The 22387-nt window shown below is 36.9% G+C and overlaps 1 protein-coding gene across 2 annotated transcripts in view; it reads right to left on the bottom strand.

The window, feature by feature from the left end:
* Positions 1-22387, bottom strand: part of FAM160A1 (family with sequence similarity 160 member A1) — a 360515-nt gene that overhangs the window by 85079 nt on the left and 253049 nt on the right. For both annotated transcript variants that reach the window (XM_023505946.2, XM_023505947.2), the window contains one exon: positions 15384-15470. In XM_023505946.2, the coding sequence (XP_023361714.1) occupies positions 15384-15470 (87 nt within the window). The remainder of the gene's footprint in view (positions 1-15383; positions 15471-22387) is intronic.

Here is a 22387-nt window from a genome sequence, read left to right as displayed (position 1 = left end):
AGCTCCTTGAGAGCAAAGGGGCATATTAATTTTCTATTATAGGCAGAGGGATGCAGTGGATAAGAGACCAGACCTAAAGTAAGAAGGCTCATTTTCCTGAATTCAAATCTAGTTTCAAATAACTAGTAAGTGTTATTTAATCCTGGGCAAGTCACTTAACTCTGCCTGCCTCAGTTTCCTCATCTGTAAAATAGCTAGAGAAGGAAATGGCAAACCACTCCAATATCACTGCCAAGAAAACTACAAATGGGTCACAAAGAATCAGACATGACTGAAATGAATGATTAACAACAAACAGCAAGGTAGGATATGGCAGATAAAAGGAAAGATCCAGAAAAGCATTCTAGAAAAACTAAAGGGAGAGAAAACATGTACAATGTCAACAATTCACATTTATATAATGCTTTAAGTATTGCAAAACATTTTGCATACATTTTTTTCATTTTGTTCTCATAACAAGGTAAGCGCTATAATTACATCCATTTTTCAGATAAAAACACTAAGGCTCAAATAGATTAAGTTGCATACTCAGTCACAAAGCTAATAAGTATCCAAGAGACTTCAAATCCATATATGCCTAATTCTAATACTATAGGTAATACAAGCACTAATATCTTCCCATCTCATAGAGGAAGAAAATGGAATCAAGTGACCTGACCTGCAGAAGATCTCAGAACTAGATCTCAAAATTAGGTTCTTTTGATTCCAAGCCTAATGCTGTTTCTATATCACTTGCTTCTTTCTCTCTGATATGAAACAACATTCATATTTACTCCTATAAACACAAGAGGAAGTAGAATGGATACAGAGACAGCTTCAAATCAGGAAGTTCTAGGTTCAACTCTCAGAAATACCTAGATTCAAACTTCAGAAATACCTAGCTTCAGCCCTCAGGAAGTTCTAGGCTCAGCTCTCAGGAAGTTCTTAGCTCAGTGCTTGGAAGTTCTAGGTTCAGCCCTTGGGAAGTTCAAGGCTCAGCCTTTGGGAAGTTCTAGGTTCAACCCTTGGGAAGTTCTAGGTTTGGCCCCCTGGAAGTTCTAGGCTCAGCCTTTAGGAAGTTCTAGCTTCAGTCCTGGGAAAATTCTAGCTTCAACCCTCAGGAAGTTCTACGTTCATCTCTTGGGAAAATCTAGGATCAATCCTACCTCAGATACATATTAATTGAATGATCCTGGGCAAACAACTTACCATCTGTGCTCTAAGTTTCAGAGAAGGCGACCACTTGCCTGTGTGGGCAGAATTCTCTCATCTGGAAATTCCCAATGCCAATGAAATTCTGGGTCCAGTCCCCATCCCTGTGAAACAGCATTTTAAAAACTGCCTGCTCCTAATTATAGATAAACTTTTAATAATTACATCATTCTCGGAATTAGTTTTCAATCAATTATACTAGTCACATTATCCACTGAAATTAAGAAATGCACCTTTCTGAATGCACAATTTTAAGAAATTTTAAATAACTAATGTTTGAATTCTGAAAGAGTTTCTTAGTCTTTCTGAGAAGGAACTGTGGTACAGACTTTGATATTCTATACACTCTCTTCCACAGAGCCAGCTTACCAAATTCTCCATTTTCTGTGCACCTCATACCTGTCCGGTAAATCTCCACACAGAACTCCTGTTTCCATGAGATATGAGCTGGAAGAGGTCTGTTGTTGCCAGTTTACCCATCTAATTATCGTCATCTACATAAATACATTTTGTATCTATGTAAATAAATAGAGCAAGATCAATGTCTGAATTGTGTTCAGTTGTGGCTAATAAAGAAAGATGCAGTATTAAAGAGAGGGTGTTGAATTTGGAATCATAGAATGGGTTCAAAACTGGAGTCTGTTACCATTTGAAGTTGTGTTCCTTCAGGGAATAGCATAGCTCCTCTAGACTTCATTTTCCCCATTTATAAAATGAGGAAGTTGATGAAATGATCTAAGAAATCTCTTTCAGCTCTAAACCTATGATCCCATAGAATTCAGAGATCACAACACTAATGAGCATCTGCAGCAACATTCAAACCTACTTCCTCCTGACTGCAAGTCCAATACTCTACTTACTGTGCCAAGCTGTTGCCTTATTATATACGAATATAATAGGTAATTGTCACTAAATTGAACTGATTGGTTTATGATATCTGACTATTGTAATGCAATCAGCAATCATCTATAAAAGTCCTACTATGTGCCAAACACCCTGGTAGGTCCTGGTGATATAAACACCCCCTAAAATGAAACAATCTTTACTCTCAAGGAATTTCTTAGTCATCATTTTAATTGTCTTCCTGGGAAAATTAACCATGTGGTAGGAGGATGACCAGGAGAGACTATTTGTCCTGGAGGGATAGGACAACAAAGAGCAAAATCCAAATTCTTGAATATGACCTTCATCTGGCCTTTCAAAAGCATCATGTTCTTTTCCACTGAGCCTTGCACCCCATAAAATATTTAAATAAAAAAGGCAAAAGAGACTACAAAAACAGCGTGAATCTTACAATTAATTGTAATGTTTCAAAATAGAGGAGCAAGCAAAGATCTAAGGAAAACTCAGAGATTACCTTCATGATGTCTAACTTCCACATATCTCAAAGGTTTTCCACAGCTAATCAGAGCCTTCTATTAAATTTCACTTTTAATCCATGTGGGAGTAACTTTGAGTTGAATTTTGGGATGCAAATATTAGCTAGATATAAGACTGTGTGCATATTGAAGTAGAAAGGGGAAGAAAAAAAGACAGAGACAGACACAGGAGACAGAGAGAGAGAGAGAGAGACAGAGAGAGAGAGAGAGAGAGAGAGAGAGAGAGAGAGAGAGAGAGAGAGAGAGAGAGAGAGAGAGAGAGAGATACACAGACAGACAGACAGGCAAAGAAAGGAAGAGACATACAGAGAGATGGAGACGGAGAGAGACTGTCTGTCCATGAATTAGTAGAGGAAGCTCTTCAGTTCCAAGGTGACCATGACATGATTGAAAGAGCAGTAGATTAAGACTAAAGAGACCTGGATTATAGCTCACTTTCCCAAAGGCTTGGGAATCACAGAATTTAGAGCAATAAGGGATATTAGAAATCCTCTAGTCCTAGCTATCCCCTCACTTTTATAAATCAGGTAACTGAAAGCAATGGACTTTTACAAATCAGATAATTAAGACTAGGGTGTTTCCTTTTGGTCTACATTTCTCCATCTGTAAAATGAGAAGCTGGATTAATTAACCTCTAAAATCCCATTCAATTAGATTATTGTGGGTATTCATTTCTTCATTTAAGAACTTAGAAAAAATAATTACAGCATCTTGGAAAGAGTCCTGTATTTTGCCTACATTTGATCATCACAACAACTCCTGAAAGGTCATGTGTATTTTGTAATTGAGGAAACTGAGGAAGGAACTTGCCAAGGGTCACATAACTCATAAGCCAAATTTCACTGCCCAGCTGCCTTTGCCTCAGGTTCCAAGCTTGGCTCTTCAGCTGCTATTGCCTGTGTGATTTTAGGCAAGCCACTTAATCTCTCTAGAATTCTGTTTCTTCATCTATAAAAAGATGGGGTTAGACTAGATCTTATGTAAGGTCCCTTTAAGCTCTAAATCTATGGATTATGTACTGATGATCTCTGGTATTCTTCAATGGGTCACCCTGACTTCAAGCATTCATTTTCCCTTCTGCTCAGTGAGACAAAACCAGTGAGGGAAACTGTGACATTTTGAGAAATGTCCTGACACATCTCACAGCCAAGAATATCAATGACTGGACACTTTTCAGGGGCAGCAATAAAGAGTTTTGCAGTCTTGACACAATTGTCCACATATCATGGACTAGTTGTGCCATGGACAGAAGCTGAAAATGAGTCATAAACAATGGGACCTCTCTAGACAGTACTCATAAATAATGAATTTTGACTCCTCAAGCTAAAGTAGAAACACATTTTTAGATTCTTATTCTTCTTTCTCAAAAATCTGGACAAGGTCCATTGTGACAAAGGATAAAAGCAGAAAACATCAGCGATGTAGACTAGCAATGATTCCAACACACAAAATGTTTGCAGTCTATAATTTAAACAGATTGGAGAACCGTTGTAGAATCCCAATCTACTTAATAGATACTTCAGAGAAGAGATGTTGGAGAGGCATTGGGGGGAGAAATGATTTGTTCCAAATCACACAAGTCGCCCGAGTGACTTCCTGACTGCAAGCTCAGCACATCATCCTGGCTGCCTCCACTAAAATTGTCCAACTCAATTCAATCCAACAAGCATTTATTAAGTGCTTACTATGTATGTACCAGGCACTGGTGTGTCAAAAACAAAAGAGCTTATGGTGGGGAAGTGGGGGTGATGGGAGATCTATCCAGATATAAATTCAGTTGTAAAAGCCTCACTCACAGACACTTGGAATATTGTTTCTGTATCTTCAGGACAGAAGGAATATTGTGTTTGTGACTAAAAAACTGCCACAGCAAAGGGAGACGGTGAGAAACTGAGGAAGTTAACTGTCATAGCTGAGGAGTTAATGGGAGGACCAAGAGAAAACTAAAGGAATTTCTTTCCTGAGGAGATAATACAATGTATCATTCAGTCTGGAGAAACAATTTGAGATAATGGAGTTTAACTCTTTCTGTTGAAAATTTATCTTGTGGTTCAGTCAAACTAAGGAGAATCACTAAGTTATTTTGTCTGCCACCTTAAGAAAACTGAAGGATTGGATTATGATTTCAGAAACTGTGGAGGAACCTACAGTGGCTGCTAATAGTTAGAGATGGTTAACTGTGTGGTTAACTGTGGCTTTTCTCATATTTGAAAGAGTACATATCATTACATATATGCTATATATATATATGATTATACACATATATAATAGACAAATATACCCCATTTTCAAAATATTTCAGATATATGAAATATATAAATATATGCAATGTATATATGTCATTTATTTATATATGAAAATAGATGAAAAATGCAAAATATAGTTACACATGTATTTTTACATTATCTGTTTTTTATTAATAATTATATAATACTATGTTAATCCATGCCTATAATATTAGGGTTTCCTACCCAAATATAGCTTATGGAGAAAAAAAATTTAGCCCAAAGCGAAGGCTTGAAGCTAATTAAATAACAAGATTTTGTTATTAATTTATATGGAAACATCTCTTTATTGACTTTGAATCCAATATATGAGACTAAAGTAATGGAGCAGATAACAAGTAAAGGGTTAGGAGGCTTACTATGTTAGTTCCCAGCGGCACACACTCACATCCTACATCTGATATTTGCACAAGAATTTCTAAAGCTAGGTTAGAAAAGCCTTACTCTACATAGGAGGAAAGGGAAGGGGGAATCCTATCGTTGCTACATTCATGCTACAGCATAAGGTTTAGATACATGCAGATCAGTAAATTTAAAATATATACACAGCATAAATTCAAAGGAGTTTCAGGGAAAGGAGCTAGTAGCAACAACTGGAGTAATCAAAAAAGGCAGTGGTGCTGACGCTTGAAGGAGGCTATGAATTCTAAGAGGCAGAGGTAAGGGAGCACATTCCAGGGACAGGGTTCATGGGAAACCATGTGTTTAGAGCATCAAGGAAGCCAAATGAGAAGTAGAACTCCCTATGTTCATATAATGCCTTGAATTAAAAGAGGAGAAATTTAAGAAAACTGTGAATAACTTGAGTGGAAAGTTCATTCACAGTACATTCACAGAACATTCGAATAAGGAAAGAAATATCCAAAATAACATATATCCTAGAGTGGTTTATTTAGCCATTTTAAAGTATGTTAAGGGATAGCAAAGTGGGCATAGTGGATAGAGCATTGGCCTTGGAATCAGAAGACTTGAGTTCAAATCTGACCTCAGACATTTATTAGTTGTCTGTGAAAGTCACTTAACCCTTTTTGCCTTCATTTATAAAATGAGCTAGAAAAGGAAATGGCAAACCACTCCAGTATTTTTTGCCAAAAAAACAAACAAAAACAAAACAAAACACCAACCCAAATGATGTCACAAAAAGTCAGACATGAATGAAACAACCACCCAAAACCACCACCAAAAAAAGGGACAGTAGACACACTGAGGCGTCCAAAAGCTCTCCTGAAGAAGCCATCTGAGAAGTACCAAGTTCCATGGGGAGTGGTCCCCACTGGCCTTCCAAGAAGCTTACAGGCTAGGTGAAGGAGGGGAACGAGAGGAAAGAAGAAAGACAGAAAATTTCCATCCATTCACTAATTGTACAATGTTAAGGACAGCTATCTTTTAGCTTCCAATTAATAAAGCCAGAGTTCCTAAACTTGAGTGTTTTATACATCTTATCAGACCCCTCTGGGTCTATTTAATAACCAGCTCTCACTCAATACAGAAATTATTAATTTGTCTGTCTGAGAACTGGCCTGTTTAAATATGACTTTTCAATCAGAGTCTTAGCCGTGCTACTTCCACTCCCCGTTACATTGCTTCGGGCCCACAACAGGACTGGGCCTTTTAATTACCTCATTCAACTGTGATTACTGGCCAGCTCCAGTGAGAATGACATCTGCCTCCCTGCATCCACGGTACCGTATAAGAATCCATCTGTTGGGTCCAGCATGAATGAGGAAAAGCACCACGCCCATTCCAGCCAACCTGGTTTCCTAATTAAATTTGTGCTTCTCTATCTACTGGATCACTGGCCACAGTCAAAGGGAAATGTATGAAGCAAGCTGTGGACGGTCCCAGGCCATTCATGATTCGTTACCATAAAACCCCATGCAGGTACAGAGGTCACAGAAGAGTCCACAAAGCTAAGGGTCGGCCAGACCGGACAATGTATGACTGAACTTCTCTGGGGCATTCATGCAAGGACATGGAAAGAGGGACAGTTTTAGTGTCGGGAAGACCTGGACTGAAGCCCAAGCTTTGACACGTGCGACCAGTGTGATTCCACAGCCAAGACAATTTTCTTTTTAAATTTTTATTGAAGCTTTTTAATTTCCAAAACATATGTAAGGATAAATTTTCACCATTGACCCTTGCAAAACCTTGTGCTCCAATTTCCCCTCACCTCCTCCCTTAGATAGCTAGTAATCCAGTATATGTTAAACATGGTAAAAAAAAAAAAATATGTAAATGCAATATATGCATACATATTTATATAATTATCATGCTGCACAAGAAAAATCAGATCAAGAAGGGAAAAAATGAGAAAGAAAATAAAGTTCAAGAAGCAATAAAAAAAAAAGCAGACAAAGAGAAGGAATGAGTAGCAATGGGCAGGTGAATGTAAATGAGAACTCAGTAATGGCCAAATTGGGAGGGATAACTAACCCCCGAGGCACAATCAGCTGTGAAAGTGACCTTTCTAAAGCCAAGATCAGATCATGTCACCCTCTTACTCAATAAATTTCAGTGATTCCCTATCACCTCCAGAACCAAATGCAAAGTCCTGGGTGGCATTTAAAGTGCTTCATGACTTAGCCATCCTTATTTTTCCCCAATCTTCTTACAATCTACATCCCTATCATGTAGGGGATCTTCCATCCAGTGGAAGACCCATTTATTTTCCTTTTAGTTCCTTAGATAAAATACACCATCACCAAATACCATGCAATTTTACTGGATATTTCCCTTTCCTGGACTTCTGTTCCTTTATCTACCTCTTGATTTCCTTCAGTTCTCAGATAAAATCTCACCTTCTTCAGAAAACTTCTGGCAGACCTTAATTCTAGTTCATTTCCTATGTTGATTAATTCCAATCAATCCTGATTGCACCTAGTTTGTTTGTACATAGTTGTTTGCCATAAAGACTACAAGCACCTTGAGAGCAAGAACTGGCTTTTGCCTTGCTTCATATCCCCAACACTTAGCACTATGCCCAAAACAGTGTAATTAATTAAATATTCATAAATGTTTTCTTATTGATTGAAAAAGCTTTTGACAAACAAGAACGGCCAAATCTAATAAGATAAAATTTAATGGAGATAAATATAATGTTATATTTTCAAGGTCACTAAGACAAGATGGGAAAAGTGTGGACAGACAGTAGTTTGTATGAAAAAAAAAAAAGATCTAGGGAATATTGATGAACTAAAGTTTTAATTTAAGTCTAATACAAAACAGTAGCCAAAAAAGATAATGCGATATAAAGGTGTGTTAATGTCTTCACATGTATAATGGTTATCATATTGCTTGTCTTGTCTTCTTGGGGTAGTAGGAAACGTGAGGGAGAAAGAGAATTTGGAATTCAAAATTTTATTGTATGAATGTTAAAGAGCTAATATGGAAATGTGTTTTTATGACTGCACATGCATAATTTATATCTAATTGCACACCACCTCAGGAAGGAGAAAAGAGAGAGAGGAAAAGAACTTGGAACTCAAAATAAAAAAAAAAAAAGTAAAAAATTGTTTTTCCTGTATTTTTTTTAAAAAATCAATAAATGATATAAAGTTTTAAATATAATTATAAAAACATTTAATGAATAAATAAACATTTATCAAAGAAAGGGGGAAAAGACGCATTAAAGGGACATACTGTTCAGGAATAGGAAGGGGAGAATCTCTCTGTACTCTCTCTCATGGTTAGACCACATGTCAAATATGATATTCAGTTCTGAATTGGAAAATATGCTAAAATAGGAGAAGTGGGAGAATATCCTAAAATGGGGAATCAGGAAGGTGAAAGGTCTTATCATCACAGCAAAAGAGGAGTAGTTAAATATTGTATTTAATTTATACTTTAACATATTTAACATGTATTGGTCAACCTGGCATCTGGGGGAGAGGGTAAGAACAAGGAGGGGAAAAATTGGAACAAAAGATCTGGCAATTGTCAATGCTGTAAAATTACCCATGCATATAACTTGTAAATAAAAAGCTATAAAAAATAAATTAAAAAAAAAAAAGAGGAGTAGTTATAGGAATCTACAATTTCCTTAAGCCTCATAAAAGAAGACCTGGGGGAACATGGGAACTGTCTTCAGGTACCTGAAGAGCTATCACAGGAGAGAGGGAATGGACTTGTTTTGTTAGGCTCTAAAAGATATGTGGGAACAAATGGCAGGTGTCACAGAAGGAAAATTGATATTTGAAAGCTTTTGGGAAAAGTTCCTAACAATTATTGTTGTCCAGTGGTTCTTCAATCATGTCTCATTTGGGTTTGGGTTTGTTTTGTTTTTGCATAGATATTGGAATGATTTGTCATTTCCTTCTCCAACTCAATTTCCGGATGAGGAAACTCAGACAAACAGGGTTACCCAGCTAATAAGTGTCTGAGACTGGATTTGAACTTGGGAAGATGAGTCCTATCAACTGGACAACTAAGTGCTCCTCCTAACAATTAAAATCATTCAAAAGTAAAATTGCCTGACTATAGAAAAAGTTGGTTCTCCCTCATTGAAGGTCTTTTTTTTTTTTTTTTTTTGGAGGGGGGATTGGAGGTCTTTAATCAAAGGCTGGATGACTCTTTGTCAGGGGATGATAGAAGAGATTCTTCTTGAATTTTGACCATACTGTGACTGGAACAAGAACAGGGGCAGGAGGTAGTGTGGACCCTCACTGGAAGGAGTAGAGCTGTTCAGTCAAAAGCTGGACTGGCTATTTGTGAGGTCTCATGTAGAGAGGATCCTTGTTCAGGGACAGAGAAGGGACTGATCTATGCAGTCCTTCCAACTCTGAGAAGCTGTCGTTCTGTGACCTTGACTAATTACTTAAACACTGCTAACCTATAAAATGAAAGAACAGTAGATATAAGACTGAGCTTTATATCAAGAGGACCCAAATTTAATTTTAGCCACAAATAATTATTAGCTGTGAGATCTTGGGTTGGTTACATAACTGTCAGCCTCAGTTTCCTCATTTGTAAAATGATAATAATAGTATCTGCCTCCTAGGATTGTTGTGAGATCAAATCAGATATTTGTAAAGAATTTAGCACAACACCTGGCACATAGCAAGGTCTAAGTGAATGCTGCCATTAAGGTTCCTTTCAGCATTAAGTCCTGTGATCCTATGAAAGGCTCTGTAAAAACATCAACAGGGGATAATCTAAGAGACTCGGAGAATAAGGCTGACCACAGTCTACTCATCACATAGAGTAATAATTAAATAAAAATTTTAAAAATCCACATGCAGCAATGATATTTATAAACAGGACCACAGAATACAGAGATTTGAAATAAGCCTCTCATTAGGCTCAGAGTGGATCTCACCCCACTAGAATCTGTGTGGTTTTATACAAAAAAGAAACTATCAAGATAATGAAAGACATGACAACAAAGACTAAGGCAGAAAGTGAAGGGAGTGGAGATTAATCAGTCTCCAAATATCAAGATGGAAGAGGGACTTCCTGCCACTCTCCACATGGTTGTTTTGAAAAAGTGCTTTGCAAGAAAAGCCCTAAATAAATGGGAGCTATCGATATGGCTGTTAAGTAGAAGGAAAGGCTTTTACCAAAAGGCTGACGACCAGATGGTGTTTCTCTGCCAAGGATCCAACAGCCACAAATATTCTGAAACTGTAGAAATGAGAAGGTCGGGCAAAATTTATCAAAGAACTTTTAAAAAATTCCTGACAGTGAAGATTGTTCCCTCTGAGAATGAGATAATAAAGAAGTCTGTGAGATCACTTAAGATCTTGTAAAGGTAAGATGGTTCCTGTCTTGGAGGCAAGTTATTGTGAAGATCTAATAAGATAACATACATAAAGATTCTACAAACCTTAAGGCACTACATAATTGCTAACTATTAGTATCTTATGAAGATTGTTCATAGGAATATAGAGTCCCTTTAATGGATTCATGTTACACAGGAAGGAACTGAGGCATTTTTGTTATTGTGGATCATTTCAGTTATGTCTGACTCTTTGTGATCCCATTTGGAGTTTGCTTGGCAAAATATTAGAGTAGTTTGCCATATCCTTCTCCAGTTCATTTTACAGATGAGGAAACTGAGGCAAACTACATTTATGCACAGGGTCACATATTTAGCCAGTGTCTGATATTAGATTTTAACTCATGAAAATAAGTATTTCTTATTCAAAACCCAGTGTTCTATCCACTGTGCCATTTAACTACAAATTAAGGTATAGAGAGGTTAATAATTGCCCAATATCACACAAGTATTAAGTGGAAAAATGGGAACTCAAACTCAGGTTTATAACTCCAAACTCAGAATTCTTTCCTGCCTAAAAGTGAAAGTAAAGTACTCTAAATACAAATAAATTCAATTCAACAATCATTTATGAAGCATCTACTATGTGGCAGGTACTCAGATATGTACTTAGGATAGAAAGACAAAAATGAAATACAGCCCAGTCCCAATTAGTGAGAATAATGAATCCCAAGAGGTGGTTGCATGTTTTCAAATTTATGCTATTCGAAGTTATAATTATATAAAATATGATCTTTGGTTCCAGTCCAGTAGAAATATAGGGTACAAATTCAAATAATATATCTACTTTATGGGATTCATTATAACCACAAAATGGGGATCTAGCTATAGTATCTGACTTGAAAGAGTTTACATCTTATTATTAATATAGAACTTGGATGAAAATGATTAAATACAAGATAATATCAAGAGGGAAAGAATACTACTTCCTAGAGGGATTAGTAAAGGCTTCCTATAAAAACTTAGCTTTAAAGGAAGCTAAGGTCTTCAAAAATAAAGGTAAGGATGGAATGGGTCTCCTCCAGACCTGTCCAAAGACACACAGAGAAAATGATATTTCTAGAATGCAACTAGCATTCTTTTTCTTCAGTTCTTCATTCATGTCCAACTCTTCATGAACTCGTGGACCACAGCCCTCCACCATCTCTCAAAATCTGACCAAATACATGTTTGTTGTTTCCATGTCACGATCTATCCATCTCATCCTCTGCTATCTCCTGTTCCTTTGCCTTCAATCTTTTCCAACATCAGGGTCTTTTCCCATGAGATCCATCTTCTCATTATGTGGCCAAAGGCAACTAATTCTTATGAGTCTCTATCAAATTCATGTTTGTCGTTTCCATGACACGATCTATCTGTCTCATCCTCTGCTATCCCCTCTTCCTTTTGCCTTCAATTTTTCCCAAAATCAGGGTCTTTTTCAATGAGATCCATCTTCCCATTATGTGGCCAAAGGCATCTAAGCCTTATTGGTCTCTAAACTTAGTTTTAGGACATATAAAAGACTTCCTTATTCAGATGTCTATATACAGATGTATGATCATCTGATGTCTTATGTTTCCATGTGCATTTAAACTTTCTTGATCTAAGGGGCCCTCTCATGATTCCATTATATCTAAATAAGTAACTATATAAACTTGAAGAAAATTACTTATTTTTTTTTTCAAAAATCAGTTTCCTCATCTGTAAAATAAGGGATTGGACTAAGGTCATCACAGAAGTCCATCTTAGCTCTAAAGAGGGATTCGCTCCCTCAGCATGTGTTTAATGCTGATAATCATCACTACAACAGTGAATGCCCAACAGTGAAAGCCCTAGTTTAATAAAGCACAGAATTCTAAAAACTCTATAATTCCTAAACTGACAAAGTTGGGGCAAATCCTGGAAAGCTCACTTATCAAGCAGAAAGCTGGAAAAATAAAGTAGGCTATAATGTGTTGGTGGGGAAAGTAGGACAAAACTCCATAGCCTTTCAGAATTCTCCAGCCAGCAAAGCCATTACCTTGTTCACTGAACAGAGGGATTGCTGGGATGAGGTCAAGGCAGCTCCTTTCCCACCGAATTTCTCATTCCCTTTTCTGTTTAAGGAAGGAGCGTCCTGGGGAGGCTCAGACGGGAGAGTATGTAACCAAAGAACTAAAATGAGTCTGTGACCATAACTTGTGTTCCATCAGAAATAAACTATAGATCACATCACGGGAGGTAGATGAAAAACCAGGCTGACAGAATCAACTAAAAGAGCCATGGTCGTTCTTCTGTAGGAGAAAGACCTATTAACTGTAGCACCTCCAATAGATGCTGGAGCCCCTGAAAAAGCAGAGAGGATTAGGTGACCCTGAAAATAAATAGCTGAAGCTGGAGACAAGGTGTACAGAAAAGCAGGAGAGAAGGACTCGTCAGGGATGGGAGACACCATGGGAGAACAGACATGGCTTGTCCCTTCTTGTACCAATCCGGACCATAAGTGTGAATATTCCACCCATAATTTCCATAAAGTCCACTCTTCCTGTTGGGTGTATGGGTTTTCATGGGCAATGAGCACATGCTTTATAAGGGAATATTATGTTATTATTTGATAAACATTTCTACTTAAATAAGATGACTTTGATAATAATGTCATTATTTACCTTACTGGTAAAGGTAAAGTCCATTGATGAAGGTTCATGAGCTTTGGTTTGAAAGGATTGAGCTACAAAGTACCTAGGAAAGGAAGGATGAGTTCCAACTCTGTACCCCAGGACTGCCACACAGCAAACGTGTTGTTCCCAGGAGCAATGTGTGCTCTTGATTTCCCCAAACATTCTTCTTTTCCTTGCTCACAAGAATAAACAAATAAACAAAACCTCCACCCACCTCCCTAAATCAATAAGCCAAGAATGCTGAGCTTGCACTGAAGCAGATCATAAATATACATGAGCTTCTTTGGAAGACCACAACATTAAAACCAGCAGCCCCACGAAGGTTTAGGCCAGGCCAGATGGCACACATTTAAAGAAATGGCTGAAATGATGTATCATGTATCTATTTCAAGCAAGCCTTAACCCCGAGGAGATAGAAGAAATCAATTATTCTGGTGGATTTGGTGTGTTTCTCTCTGATGTATTTATCTGAAATTTTTTATTGGGTGAAACAAAACAAATTCTTTTGGCAAAGCAACCCAAAAGATGGGACAGGAATGGGAAAAAGAAGGCCCATTAAAGGTCACAGCTATTCCTGCTATGGATTGGGAAATGATGACAAAAGAAGGGAATGAATGGTGATTTTCCCCTTTCTCTCTTCTTTTCATTACTCTGTGATTTCTCCTTTTCCATTATCTACCGGCACCCTTGTTGCTCTCTAACCCTAACCCCTTATAGATCCCCAAACAAAAAAGTAAAAACCAGAACAGAAGCCTGGTTCTTGGCAGTTGCCATTTAGCAGAATCAAAGCAACCTTTTTCTTTACTGACATAATAATTCTAGAATGTTGGACCTGGAAGGCATCTTAGAGATTATCTGGAATCCAATTATCATAAAGATGAAGAAACTAAAATCTGGTGGGGTAAGGGGACCTGCCAAAGGTTACACAGCTAATTAATGGCACAGTTGGGACTAAATTCTCACTTCCATTCCCTCCTGGAAAATCCTCACAGCCACTGCTAAAGATGTCTTTTTAGCTCATCTCAATGAACCAATCATTAATGTCTAATATCGGATATTATAATGATTCTCCAAGATATGAAAAGTCTAAGACCAGACAGAATGTTTACCCATTATTTCCAAGCCTGCATCAGGACCTTACCCATTTCAATGCTCCCTTCTCTTGCCACCCCCAACTCCACCCAGTAAATTTACTCACTATCTCTTCACTCTAAGAGTTTTTAAATTCTCAACAGACATTTACTAATTATCTACAATTTTAGGACAGTGGAAAAGGTGTAGAACTTAGAGCCTTTGGATCTGAATTTAATTCCTAGATTAAATGCTTATTGTATGTCAGGTACTATTCTAAGTGCTGAGGATGCAAAGAAAGACACAGTTCCTCCCCTCAAGGAGATTACAATCTAATAGGGGAAGACCACATAAAAGAAGCTGAAAATGGGACACAATGAAGCCGGGAGAAATACAGCTGGGTGGGACTATGCTGGACTCCTTCCTTAAAGGGAGCTCTTTACACTCTGCACCAAGGGAGAGGCCACCGAGTAGTGCCTGAGGAGGTTTGAACTGTAGAGATGATAAGACTGAGAGTTAAATGAAGTCCAAGAATTTCTCCTATCACCAGATAGAAAGCATAGTTCTTGGCACTCAGTAGGTGTTTAATAAATGCTTGTTTACTGATTACTTGACAGATTGAAACATCTAATATGATCTTCCCAATGATTTTGTTGTCTTTTATGGCAGGACATTTTACATTTTTCCCACTTTTTTGCCCAAGAAATTTTTATGCAACCCTGGTAATACAGCTGTAAACAATAGATATACAAATCAAACATTTACTGATGATAAATCATAATTTCACAACATCCACATCAGTTGCAAGACCCACAGTTTAAGAAGTTGCTAGGTCAGGTACTTGTAAAGATTTGTGTTCCATCTGAAATCAGTAAAATAAAATGCAGAAAAAAATAAGAAGAAAGAAAAAATTAAAGCTACCACATGGACTTTCATCTTTCTTGTACAAATCAATTTCAATTTTACCAATTACTAATTGAGTGCAATTCATAGTAATTATCAATCATTACAGTTTATTACTAAATAGCAATAACAAATAACTGACCTTATGGAGAGCAGGAGCCAACACTGGTACTAAGAATCCATTATAAATGTAGTTGACAAGCTGGTTACGAATCAGGGGATGTGCAACCTAGAAAAGAAAGATCTTGTCACCAGAAAAGCATGACTCAGTTGTTAGGTTTAGAGGTTTGATTTGTTTTGGGAATTTTTTTTTCCAGCAAAAACACATTTCCACATATCTCGAGCATGGAAAAGAAAGTCACTAAGAAAAACGGCAAGCTCTTCACAAAGAAAAACATTCAAGTCTTAAAACTCTGCTCTTTTCAGCATTAATGATAATTTTCTTGCCCCACCATAATTTCTTACCATTACACACACATGAAAAGAAAAATCAAGATATTTTAAGGCTCTAGTGGGGGGTGGAAAGAAATACACTAGAGAAATCAGATGATGTTTATGCAGAACTTTAACAAGGTGGGCCAATTGGAACTTTGTCCCAGGGCAGCAAAATTGAGAGAATGAAAAATTTTAATACATGCAATCTTTTAGTACAATAGAAATTATTGCAGTGACTAATTTGTCTTAATTACTACTTAGTACTAGAGACTTAAATACTCTCACATTGTTCTGCCTCAGTTTCCCTGAATTGTTCTGCCTCAGTTTCCCTGAATTGTTCTGCCTCAGTCTCCCTGGTGGCAAACCCCCTTCCTAGCCATTAGGACTGAGATAATTAGGGCTAAGAGCATTGACCACTAGCATTCCAAAAAGTCGTAAACCTCCAGATGGCTTATCTCAATATTTAGACATATCTTCAGACATCCTGGCTTGTAGCCCCCCAACTTATCAGAATTTATGATCCTTGCTCCTTACCCCCAACCTGTCAGAACTGAATTTATGGTCCCGGAATCCTACTCACCAGCGCTCCAGCCTCCAGCCTTTGTTTCCCTGATTGCTGGAGCCCTATAAGAGTCTCTGGAATCCCTTGCTCCTTGATAGATACTTTGAGACAAGAGTCCGATTCAGTTGGCTGGGGTCAACATGGATCCTGTTTTCCCCCCAGTCCAAACTCTCCCTCTAATAAAATATTAAAACTTCTCTAACCTCTATATTGCCTCAGTTTCTCCGACATTACAACATCATAGAATGAAAGCTCTTTGAGAGTCCAGATTGTTTCATTTCTTAAATATTTATACCTTAGAACCTAGCATCATGCCTTACCTGGGTTAGTAAAGGTACTTCATAAATATTGCTGATTGGTTAATCATGAATTTTTAAAATGTTTGAGGGCATTTTCTGGTGCTAGCTCCAGGACATTTAGCAATATGTTTCAGCAGCTTTATGTATCCTTATATCCTCAAACTGAATCAATGAATCATTTGTTCCATGGGTTCCTCTAAGGTTAGCATCCCATAAAAACACTTCCTCATTTACATCGCATTTGAAGGTTTACAAGGCATTTTTATCACAAGAACCTGGACCATTTATCAGTGTGATGGTGTTAAGCTGGAGAATTCCTTGAATGTTAATTTGCTGCTTATCAGGATCATTACTCAGCTCTACAGCTACCCATAGTTCCTCAGCTACATTTTTTGGTCCAACATCAACAAGGTTTTTCAGCCTTCAATCTTTTTTGCCAGTTTTGTTCTGTGCTGGCTCTTCATTTGTAGGGGACTCCCTCTCTCTCTTTTCCCCTCCACCCACCTAATTTTGTTTTCCTTCTCTTGTTCTGATTCATTTAGCTTCCCACCATGATTAAGCAAGTTTCAGAGAATATTCCTCTGGGGGAAGCAGCTAAGCTTCACTAGCTATAATAATTTAGGGGTTGTCCTACCAAGAATACCCAAGAATTTAAAATAGATTCAGTGCTTCACTTTAGAGATCTGGTCTGAACATGAGGGGCTTGCCTGAAAAACTATGGGGGAGAAAAAGAAGCGCAGAATTTCATTGTGGAGCAATAGACTTCAATCATTCACTGATTCGGATATTTACACAGACTTTATTACAGGCAACCCTTCCTTACTTGGTACTATGAGAAAATAGAACATGTTCATGTTCACTGCCTTCAAGAGGCTTCTCATCTTATCAAACAGGAGAAGAGATAGTAGGGAGGGAAGTAGATGGATGACAAATCATTTATTAAGCATTTAATCATGTTCCAGGCACTGTACTGAACATTAAGCTATAAATATAAGAGGAAAAAGTAAGACACGTCTACCCTCAAGGAGCTTACATTCTAATGGCCATACATAAACAGGAGTGCAAAAATGAGTAATAGTGGAGAGTGGAGAAGGTATTCAGTAGAGGCAAGATTTAAAAGTTTAAAAAGTCTGAAGTAGAGTCAGGCTAGAAGTAAACAGTAGCTTGGACAGCTGTTTAAAAGGCTGATTCTGGGGAAGAATTGAACTACAAGGGTGAGGTCATCTCCAGCTTGAGAATATATCTGGGGCAGAGGTGGAAACAGCTCGAGAATCAAGAATAGGATCAGGTTAGAAGGGGATAAGAAAGACAAGGCATTTTTACAACTCAAAAATAACTATGAGCTTCAGTAAATCAATTAACTAAGGTTACCTTCTCTTCCCGCTGTATATATCTTATATGTAGATATATTTTATATGTGTATATACATATATGTGGGAAATTAACTGAGTGAAGACACTTTCAAGGATATATAGCTTTATATCTTAATAATCTCAAGTCACCTTATTTTTTTAAATTTCTTTAATATTAGCTCTTTTATTTATTTTTTAATAATTATAACTTTTTAGTGACAGAACCCATGCCAGGGTAATTTTTTACAACATTATTCCTTGCACTCACTTCTATTCTGACTTTTCCCCTCCCTCCATCCACTCCCTCCCCCAGATGGCAAGCAGTCTTATATATGTTAGATATGTCACAGTATATACTAGATACAATATATGTGTGCAGAACCAAACAGTTCGCTTGTTGCACAGGAAGAATTGGATTCAGAAGGTAGAAATAACCCAGGAAGAAAAAGAAAAATGCAAACAGTTTACATTCATTTCCCAGTGTTCTTTGTTTGGGTGTAGCTGCTTCTGTCCATCATTGATCAATTGAAACTGAGTTCAGTTGAAGAAATCCACTTCCATCAGAATATATCCCTTATACAGTATCATTGTTGAGGTATATAATGATCTCCTGGTTCTACTCATTTCACTCAGCATCAGTTCATGTAAGTCTCTCCAGGCCTCTCTGTATTCATCCTGCTGGTCATTTTTTACAGAACAATAATATTCCATAACATTCATATACCACAATTTATTCAGCCATTCTCCAATTGATGGGCATACATTCATTTTCCAGTTTCTAGCCACTACAAACAGGGCTGCCACAAACATTTTGGCATATACAGGTCCCTTTCCCTTCTTTAAGATCCCTTCGGGGTATAAGTCCAGTAATAACACTGCTGGATCAAAGAGTATGCACAGTTTGATAACTTTTTGAGCATAGTTCCAAATGGCTCTCCAGAATGGCTGGATACATTCACAATTCCACCAACAATGTATCAGTGTCCCAGTTTTCCCACATCCCCTCCAACAATCATCATTATCTTTCCCTGTCATTCTAGCCAGTCTGACAGGTGTGTAGTGGTATCTCTGAGTTGTCTTAATTTGCATTTCTCTGATTAATAATGACTCAAGTCACTTTATAATAACAAATAGAGTTATAGCTAAAAGTTGCAGGTGTTTGTCCCCTCCTGTTTTCCCACCGGCTCTTAAATTAGCATTTAAGCACTTCTTTTGACATGATGATGGTTTTGATTTCTCTTAAGAGTTTATTACTTGTATTCTTTTGTTTCTGGATGAGATTTCTGAGATTATAATGTAAGCCTGGACTCCTCCAAACAATGGGGAAGAGGTCAGGTTGGGGAGGTGAGGGCTTCTGCGTTCAGGGTATTTAATCTTGTGTTTTGCAGTTTATGCTTTGTATTTTTTTTTTTTTTTCTGACAAACACACAGGCAGATGGAAGATGCCCTTTATCACGAGACTGTAATAAATACTTTTTTTTTCCTTTTTCTTACTCTGAGAGTCTTTGATTATTTTGGGGAACACTACTATCCCATACAATATATATGCATCTCAGATAAATAAATAAATATCGTATATACCCAGAGTAAACAGAAGGTAACCTTAGTTAATTGATCTTATCTATCTTATATATACCTAGTTGTTTTTTTTTAATTTTACTATTTCTTAGGTTATACATATACATTCATTTTTTACATATTTCCATATGAGTCATGTTGGGAAAAAAAAATCAGAACAAAAGGCAAAAACCCCAAGAAAAAAGATATAAGGGGAAAAACAGTGGCATTGCTATATATTCAGTCTCCATAGTTCTCTTTTTGACTGTAGATGACACATTCCACCCAGCTTATTGGTATTGCCTTGGATCACTGAATTGCTGAAAAGAACCAAATCTATCAGAGATGATTACCACACAATCTTGTTGTTGCTGTGTACAATGTTTTCCTGCTTCTGACCGCTTCATTCAGCATCAGTTCATATAAATCTTTCCAGGCTTTTCTATAATGAGCCTGTTCATCGATTTTTTTAAAAAATAGAACAATAATACACCATTACTTTCATATGCCCTAATTTATTCAGACATTCCCCAACTGATGGACATCCACTCAATTTCCAATTCTTTGCTACCACAAAAAGAGCTGCTACAAACATTTTTGCACATGTGGGTCCTTTTTCCTTCTTTAAGATCTCTTTGAAGATCTTAAAGATTAATCTTAAAGATTACAATTCCAGTCAAGACACTGCTAGATCAAAGAGTATGCACAGTTTAATAGCTCTTTGGGTATACTTCCAAATGTCTCTCCAGAATGGTTGGATCCTTTCATAGTTCCACCAATAATGTATCAGTGTCCCAGTTTTCCCACATCCCCTCCAACCTTTATCATTGTCTTTTTCTGTCATCTTGGCCAATCTGATAGTGTACCTAGTTATTTATGTATTTCCTCTACAATTAGAATGTGAATTTGTTTTTAACCTTTCTTTGTGGTCCAGGGCTTAATGAGAACCTAGCATCCAATGAGCACTTAATAAATGTATATCAGCTACTCCTAGTTTTACCTTTTGGTTTCCTCATCTACAAAACAAATGGGTTGGCCTAAAGGATACCTAAAGTTTTCTGTAGCTTTAAACACTAAAATAGCATGTTCCTGGTGGAATGTTAGCTCCTTCAGGGTAGGAACTATTTCTTCCTTGTCTTTAACTCCAACACCTAGTATAATGCATTGCATACAGTAGGTACATAATAAATGTTTTTTGAATTGAAATTTATACTATAGTAAGAAGTCAACAATAGTAAAATTATTATTAGCCTTATCTTCCAGAGAAGGAAATTGAGGCTCAGAAATGTTATCTGACTGCCTAGAGTCACATAACTAGACTTAGAGTCTAGACTTGAACCCAAGACTCTCCCAATCCATCTCTAGTGATCTCTTGATTATGTATGTATGTATACATGCATGTATACGAGGGTATAATATCCAGGTATACGATTAAGCAATTTTGCATTGCTAGAAGAAGGCATTATTAGTCTGCAACTTAATAAAAAATGGTGAACTATATTTTGGGACAGGAGTTGAAGATGGCAGCAGCAATTCATTTAGAAACACAGCTTTGCAGAACATATACCACTCCCAAGCAGAGATCACTATCACTCATGCAAGAGGGTCTGCTTTATTCTTTTTAAAACATCTCTTGCATGCAAGAGCCCTGTGCTAACATCTTTTTTAAGTAATCTTTGCAGTATCATTAAAAGAACTAATCTAAACTATATGATTTCAATTTTGAAACTTATTCCAAAATGTATGGTTCTCCTGTCCTTAATGAAAGCCATTACAGTGGCTTCTCTTTCTTTAAAAAAAAAATAAAATAAAAAAGTGAAAACCAATTACCAGGGAATGGAGACTTGATCTTTAAATTACCAACACTTTCTCAATCAGAGTGCATTTGGGGAGAAAATAATAGTAGTTCCATCTTTTTATTTCTAAACCCTTCTACAAGAAAATGCTGTGAGACTGCAAGATGAGAGAGAAAAATAATTTAAGATGTAATTCATTTATCTTATGTATAAATAAAGCTTCCCTCATTTGAGTAATAAAAATGAGATGGGAACGTATGTAATTTACCCACATTTTCTTCCAGAAGCTATTTCTTCATTTAGCAAATAAATAGATTATAGCCAACATTCATCAGCCCACAATCACCGTTAAAGTAAATGATTTCTGGAACAAATCAAAAACTCCAAAACAAAGGTAATATTTATGCAATAAACCAATAAAACATTAGTGGGGCCCATTTAGTGCCAGAGAAATGTAAAATCTGATTTCTATCTGGATACTGATGAAGAATAGCTACAAAAAAGCTGAGGGGAAAATCTAATCAAGAGGCCCAATATAGAGAGCTGTATATTTTTTTTTTCAAGCAGACCAATTTTGAAGGAAATTTAATTTGGGTTGCTTAGAAGATACTTAACAACTTCTAAATTCAATTGGGATAACAACATTCTTCAGTCAGTATGCACCATTAAGCAAAATAAAATGTTTTCTTTTGTAGACTACCATGAAGAACTTGAAGTAAAAATGGTCTATTTTAAAGAACATGGACAGCTAAAAATATCTTTTTAATGAGTTGGGAATCGAATTACTGTTGACAATAAAATGGATAAACACAACAGAATTAACAGTTTGGGGAAGGAGAACACAAAAAGCTTCTGCCCCCATTTTCCTTTTCCTTCAAACTTTCTGGGAGCCCATAAAATTAGACTTTTATGTATTCAAAGGTATTATGCATAGTTTAAATAAGTCATGAATATTTATTAAGCATTTATTAAAATAAAATGCTGATGCATTTCAATTCATCAAATCGCTTGTCTTCTAGGTGAGTTGTCCAGGGAGAAAGGAAAAATGCTGGGCTAAGAGGCTGATGCTAAGATTTTGAATTCCAGCTCTAACACTTCTTACCCAAGTAACTTTGCTCAAGTCATTTTCTCATGAGTGGAAAAAA

Source organism: Sarcophilus harrisii, chromosome 6 (assembly GCF_902635505.1).
Source record: "Sarcophilus harrisii chromosome 6, mSarHar1.11, whole genome shotgun sequence".
Lineage (NCBI taxonomy): Eukaryota > Metazoa > Chordata > Mammalia > Dasyuromorphia > Dasyuridae > Sarcophilus > Sarcophilus harrisii.
This window is presented reverse-complemented; position numbering and strand designations above follow the sequence as displayed.